This window comes from Myotis davidii, unplaced genomic scaffold, assembly GCF_000327345.1.
Source record: "Myotis davidii unplaced genomic scaffold, ASM32734v1 scaffold395, whole genome shotgun sequence".
NCBI lineage: Eukaryota > Metazoa > Chordata > Mammalia > Chiroptera > Vespertilionidae > Myotis > Myotis davidii.
In genome coordinates this window covers 1,766,783-1,774,138 of record NW_006287904.1, presented here as the reverse complement: position 1 = coordinate 1,774,138, position 7,356 = coordinate 1,766,783, and the positions used below count along the sequence as shown (strand labels likewise).

At 47.0% G+C, this 7,356-nt stretch overlaps 1 protein-coding gene across 1 annotated transcript; it reads right to left on the bottom strand.

Moving 5' to 3' along the window:
* Positions 1-1,835: 1,835 nt before the first annotated feature.
* On the bottom strand, positions 1,836-6,980 carry CMTM8 (CKLF like MARVEL transmembrane domain containing 8). Its single transcript, XM_015561248.1, has 4 exons — positions 6,945-6,980; positions 4,817-4,990; positions 4,167-4,283; positions 1,836-2,283 (listed from the first exon to the last, which is right to left on the bottom strand). The coding sequence occupies exons 1-4, from the start codon at positions 6,978-6,980 to the stop codon at positions 2,200-2,202; spliced, it is 411 nt and encodes a 136-aa protein (XP_015416734.1). The 3' UTR covers positions 1,836-2,199.
* Positions 6,981-7,356: the final 376 nt, after the last annotated feature.

Genomic DNA, 7,356 nt, shown 5'->3' with positions numbered 1-7,356 from the left:
GGGGGCGGGGGGGAGACAGGCTTCTTTCTTTATGACTGTTTTCCAGAAACAGATCTTTGTAGGTTACAGTTTTTCTGCCTTTTATGGAGACTTGATTGCAATGGTCCTACATACAGAGTTTGTAAATTAGTAATCCACACATGAACCCTATATGTTCAAGTTGACTAATGTCACCCCAATAAAATTTTTTTTAAATTAAGTACTTAAAAAGCACAGGGAAGACGAATATGCCTCGGGGAGTGTGAGCGATGAACAGAGTAGAGCACACGCACTTTGATGAATTATTTCTGCTTTTCTTGCAGAATGAATGAACCAGAGGCTGTCCCGGTGATGACTGGGGATACAGCTCCAAAAAGATTGCAGACCCGGTCACCTGTGGGTCTGCGTCGCTAAAGCTCAACCCTCACGGCTTGCTCGATGTTGCACTCCAAGTGGCCTCCTGTGCCCCCACCACCTCCCACTCCCACCTCTCATGTGAGGTGCCCCCTGCCCACTACCTCTTTGGACCCACAACTCAAGAACACTTTTCACTGTTTCCTCCAAAAGCCCGGGGTGGGTGTTATTAGACACTGAAGAAATCCCACCTCTCCTCTCTGGGGGTAAATGGAACCTGGATACGGAATTAGAATCAGGTAAGTAGGAAAACCAACACAAACAACAAACAACTGACAGCAGCCCGGCTGGTATAGCTCAGTGGTTGAGTATCGACCCAGGAACCAAGAGGTCACCGGTTCGATTCCCGGTCAGGGCACATGCCTGGGTTGTGGGCTTGATCCTCCGTGTGGGGTGTGCAGGAGGCAGTCGATGAATGATTCTCTCTCATCATTGATGTTTCCATCTCCCTCTCCCTTCCTCTCTGAAATCAATTAAAAATAAACCATATAAAAATAACACAAACAGAAAGCAACAGCTCGGTTAACCGAGAGCAGAAGAGCAGAGGTCACAGGGTCTCGTGCGCAGAGCGAGAACGTGGCTGAAACTCTCTCCACTGTCATCAACTCGACTAACGTTTCTGTGGTTTTTTGTTTTTCACAAGAAGCTCATGTTGAAAAATCACCCGAGATACACTGCAGCAGCAGGAACCGTGCCGCCGAAAAGCACTTCCTCTAAGTGCACATCTGCCTTGCCGGCGGATAATGCCGAATATCCACGTGACAAATAGCCAGTTTGGCTCAGTGGATAGAGTGTCAGCCTGTGGACTGAAGGTCCCAGGGTCGATTCCGGTCGAGGGCACATGCCCGAGTTGCAGGCTTGATCCCATTGTTCGGTGTGCAGGAGGCAGCCGATCGATGATTCTCTCTCATCATTGATGTTTCTCTCTCTCTCTCTCCCTCTCCCTTCCTCTCTGAAATCAATAAAAAAAAATACATGTATATTTTTTAAAAAGCAAAAAATAAAGCAGCAGTGCTAGAGACCGGAGATGAGAATTTCCAGTCTGGATATTCCCCACAAAATATGGTCTATGTGTCACTGTGGTCAGCAAGAGGAGCTGAAGATACATGTGAGTATTTATCCTTTTAATGGTTGTGCACTGATGTGAATAGGTATCAGGAGAAAGAGTACCACTCAGACATCGCTCACTGGACTCAGCAGCACGCCTTAGGGCGGGCTCCTGACCAAGCGCCAAGTCCAGTGTCTCCTGAGATGCTCTCTGGGCCTGTGATGAGCACGTGAGAATCACGGACACCGATGATCCCCAGAATTGGGGAGATGGATCTCTGCTGCCACCCAGCCTAGTGGCCATGGACAAGTAGCAATATCACACCTGGACAGCCCTGAGAGGATGAAGGAGAGCACCCCACCTGGGTCTCCTTCCTCAAATCAATACAACATTATCCAAGGTTTTGAAACATTTAATCGAAAAAAAATCTGGCATTTTAAAAGTTAAAGGTTTACAAACTTGACACATTCTTCATATAAGCATGTTATCCATGTATACATCACCTAAGAAAATAATAATAATAATGTCTGTGAAGACATCTGACAAGACCCTGAAGAGGTCATTACAATCTATCGCTCTTTGCAAATAGGGGTCCAGTTTCATTGTAACAAACCACCGTGAGCAAAATTTAACTAAGTATATAAAAACATTAGTTAAATACAATTCTCTGGAAATATACAGTATACCTACAGCTGTTTTTACAGTGAGAGGCTTCCTTACCCCACCCCCCTCGCCTCCATAATTCTCAAAATGGCTAATCACTGGACGGTCCTGGATCTCCAAGCTATAAAACTGAAATATGTGTTTCCAGCGTAGCAGATGGTGACCAGGAAGGCGAAGAACTGGAGAAAACAAAGCATAATAGAAAAGGGGTTTAGGGTACATTGTAGTCAGCAAACGCTATCATGTCACCTCCATTGAATCATGTACCCACAGCATTCCTTGACTCCAGGCTTTCTTGGTTCAATGACCTTCCTTCTGAAGTGATTTCTGGATATCTTTTATTTTGGGGGAGCATATCTGGAAAGTTTATAGTTTTGCTCCAACCAGCTTTAACATGATCACTCTGGCCTTCCCCTGCTCCCTCCACCAACACTTCTTTTGCGGATGGGATATTTTACGGTCACTATTAGACAAACTTTCAACATGAAGCTTTTAAATTAGAAAAAAAATACACACTTAATGGTTTAAACCTGCACACTGTACAGAAGCGCACTAATGAAAAGGCAGATGTTTAGTTATAGTATGATTCAAATAGGGGCGAATATAGTGGTGTGGATCTGAGGAAAGCACCCATATTTCCAATTTAGTACAGTAGTTCCCCCTTCTCTGCAGGGGTTACATTCCAAGACCCCCATGGGATGCCGGAAACCGTGGATGACATCAAACCCTATATAGACTATTTTTTTCCCTAATCTTTTTATACTAATTTTTATATATACACATTTATGATAAAGATTAATTTATAAATTAGGCCCAGTAAGAGGTTAATAATAACTGATCATAAAAAGGAACAATTACAACAGCATTCTGTAATAAAAGTTATGCAAATGTGATCTCTCTCTCCCTCTCTCTCTCTCTTTCTCTCTCTCTCTCATAACCTGATAACCAAGAAGGCTGCTAAGGGGCAAGGGAGCTCGTATGAGGGGAGAAAGGGATGATTCACATTCTGGGCAGGAGAGAGTGGGACGGTGTAATATTTCAGCATGATACTCAGAATGGTGTGCAATTTAAAACATATGAATTATTTCTGGAATTTTCTATTTAAGATTTTTTTTGGACCGTGGTTGACTGAGGGTATAACTCACGGCAGAAAGCAAAACCACGTACAATGGGGACTACTGTATAGGCAATTTTAGACCAGGGCTTACCCCCAGATTGCCACAGGTTCAGCTACCGTAAATGAGTCAGGCAGCAGGAGGGAGTGATGAGCCCCCCCGTGAGGTGTGTGGTGTGAATGGTGAGTCGGAAAATGCAGGCCCCTCTCACGGAGCAACCTTCACGCAGTTCAGTGGACTCATGCTGTGAGCCCAGGGCCGCCACAGCTCGGTGTTTAATCTCGTGTGCCCCCGCGCTTTCTACCTTTCCACGGCAATTTTGAAATATAAGCAAAGAATATAATGAACACCCGTGTATCATCGATCAGCTTTAACATCACCACTCTGGCCTGCCCCTGCTCCCCCTACCAACACTTCTTTGGCGGATGGGATATTTTAAGATCAATATTAGACAAACTTTCAAAATGAAGTTTTTAAATTAGAAAAACATTACACACTTAATGGTTTAAAGCTGCACACTGTACAGAAGCGCACTAATTAAAAAGCAGAAGCCCCTCATGCCACACTCATCACCCAATCACAGTTCCTGAAAGGAACCTCTTTGTTGGTTTATATTTATTTTTCTAAGCGTCCTCAAGGCACCCACAGACACTTCTACTTAAAACCAAACACAGAGCATCACAGCGTGCTCATTTCCTGCAGCTCTCTCCCCACTTACTAGTAAACTGCAGTCAGTGGAATGATTCTTAGAATGCCTCGAGTACTTTTTTCTCCCTCAACTACTTACTTGGCTCTAGCCATTTGGCTTTCAGGCAAGCACAGCCTCACCAATTTATGACGCTTGCAAACCAATCAGCTAATTGCCAGGGTGTCCTACTGCAGGCAGGGCTTTTTCCGGCCCACAATTCTGTCCTCCTGATTCCCAGAGGGATGAGGGGCTCACTCACCGAGGAGGCCGCCCAGCTATTGAAGTTGTGGCTGTCCCTCTCTGGGGCGACGGACGATGCATCCACAATAGCGGCCGAGAGGTACAGGATGAAGGCACTGCCATTAAAGCACAGACCCTGGGGAGACAGACGCTGGAGTGTTTAGGGAGCTGGAGTGGGGAGGTCTGGGTACCTCCGAACCTCAGAACTGGGCAGAACTGCACCCTGGCTGCGGTCAGGTGCTCCTCTGGACACTTGGGGACGAGGGCTCCGAGAAGGCAGCTCCCCCGTGTTTTGGGGAGGGGAGGGTTTTATACCATCTCATTCACAGCACACCCAGACACCCCTCCTTTTTCCCCCAACACACCCAGTCTCCTTCAACTTGCTCTTGACCCCCATTCCATCCAATTCAGCCATGGCAACGTATTGGCTAGGAAGATGCCACCAGCGAGAAGGGCTTCAGCCCGTGGCCCCAGCAGGAGCCCCACCCTGCAGCACCTGCCCTGGGAGAGCACTGTCCCAAAGCAGGCCCCTCGCTCTAGGCAGGGAGGGGCATTTGAGTCAGTTCCTCAAGCCACTGCAAGTTCTTAAAATGCAAAACCGACCAGAGGAGGGCTACGTTCCATCCTACCTAGTGGGTAATGGACCTGAAGCACGCCCGGCTTCCTTACCACGGTTGTCCAGGGCACCTGGGGGATCCTGGTGTAGGTCATCGTTATGTAGACGATGAGGAAGAAGACGGTGAGGACCCAGTAAAATACAGCTACAAACATGACCCAGCCAAATGCAGGGACCCGGAAGTACTCCGTTCCGGCGATAAGTGTCCATACCAGTAGTCCCAGAATCTGTGAAATGATGGAGGCAGTGGGAGAGGGAGGAGGAAGGAGAAAGTAAAGAAAAAGAAGACAGAGAAAAAAAATCATTACAGAGTGTCAGTTATACCTTTCACCCCCATACATACATATATGTGACTTTTACACATATAATAGGGATTACAAACTTACATGCCTACAAAGACCAGGAAGGGAAAACAAATGAACATGGTAGGCTGGGCAGAGACCATGAAACCAAGAAAAACTATGTCTTGTTTTAAGGGGCAATTTCTTCTCAGCCAATTGTTATGAGCTGGTTTTGCTCCCAATCCCTAATCCCCACCCTGCCCCCAGGGAAAAAAAATAGAAATTCAAGTTTCTACATGTGCACCTTGATTTTTATTTTTATTTTTCAAAATATATTTTGATTGATTTCAGAGAGGAAGGGAGAGGGGGAGAGAGAGAGAAACATCAACGAGGAGAGAGAATCATTGACTGGCTGCCTCCTGCATGCCCCACACTGGGGATCGAGCCCGCAACCTGGGCATGTGCCCTGACTGAGAATCGGATTGTGACCTCCTGGTTCATAGGTCGACACTCAACCTAAGCCACGCTGGTAGGGGGATCATCTTGATTTTTAAATGTTGGCACTAACAAGAGTTTTAAAACATCATGAGGGGCCCTAGCTGGTTTGGCTCAGTGAATAGAGCATTGGCCTGGAGACTGGAGACTCACGAGTTCAATTTCGGTCAAGGTCACATGCCTGGATTGCGGGCTTGATCCTTTGTAGGGGGTGTGTAGGAGGCAGCCAATCAATGATTCTCTCATCATTGATGTTTCTATCTCTCTCCCTTTCCCTTCCTCTGTGAAATCAATAAAAATATATTTAACAAAAACATCATGAGGGGCAAAACAACACTCATCTGTGGCTAACATTTGCTCACAGGCTGATACCCGTCCAGGGAACAAGACTGCAGGTTCCTGGACCAACCGTCTCTCAGGGGATGAACCACTGAGGATTCGGCACCTGCTATGGCCGCCCTCCTCACAGGCGGCCTGAGAGCCTTCGGAAGGGAGGCTAAGTGAGGCCGGCACGGCACTCAGCGTTTTAACATAAGCCGCAGGTCTATCCAGCAACAGTCCTCAACGCTTCACCACTGCTGAGGAACAAGACCAAACCCAAAGCCAAATCCACGTCACTGCTGCCTACAGGGGGACCTCATTGAGGCAAAGAACCTGACCTAAATCCCAGGCATGCTTAGTCCTGAACTCAGGAAGGCTAAAGCGAGGGACGCCTCTCACATCCCAGCCCCTCCCAAGGGCCAGGAGGACTTTATTCCTAAGCCACGAAAAAGTTAGCAACCACCAAAATAAAAGACAAAACAAAAACAGCAAAATAATAAGAAAAAGGAAGGGAAAAGTTCGTATCTAAACCAGCCACGGGCAAACTATGGCCCGCAGGGTGGATCCGGCCCATTTGAAATGAATAAAACTAAAAAAAAAAGACCGTACCCTTTTATGTAATGATGTTTACTTTGAATTTATATTAGTTCACACAAACACTCCATCCATGCTTTTGTTCCGGCCCTCCGGTCCAGTTTAAGAACCCATTGTGGCCCTCGAGTCAAAGTTTGCCCACCCCTGATAAACCATACCCCCAGGAGACAGCCTCAGGGGCCCAGGACGGCTCTGGCTGAGAGTGCCAGCTTGCTGAGCGACTTGCTAAGCGACTGCATTTCTGTTTTACAGGGAACAGGATACTAGAGTGCTTTTCATCACAACACGAGGGGTGGAGCTTCCACTCATTTGTTTACCAGCTGAGAGCACCTAATGTGCCTGGCTTCCCGCTCTCAGACCCCAGGGACAGAACAGGGCACAAACATTAGGTACAGTTGGTGGGGAGAAGTATTTGGGTAAATACAGATATGAAAGAAATGCTATCAAGGCAAAGGGAGGGTGATAAGGGACTGTAGCAGGAAGGCAGGACCTTGTAGCAGGCCTGGCAAGTCTCAGGGAAGGCCATGCTGCAGAGTAACCTGAAGTTGGAGGGAAGGCAACATCCTAGGCCAGCGGTTCTCAACCTGTGGGTCACAACCCCTTTGGCGGTCGAATGACCCTTTCACAGGGGTCGCCTAAGACCATCTTGCATATCGGATATTTACATTACGATTCATAACAGTAGAAACATTACAGTTATGAAGTAGCAACGAAAATAATTTTATGGTTGGGTCATAACATGAGGAAGTGTATTTAAAGGGCCAGAAGGTTGAGGACCACTGTCCTAGGCAGACGGCACAGCACAGGCAAAGGTCTGGAGGGGGAAGGGCTTCTGCCTTCTTGAACATGTAAGAACGTGCAGTCAGGAAAGGCATCAGTGCAAAACGCTAGGAAGGTTGGGG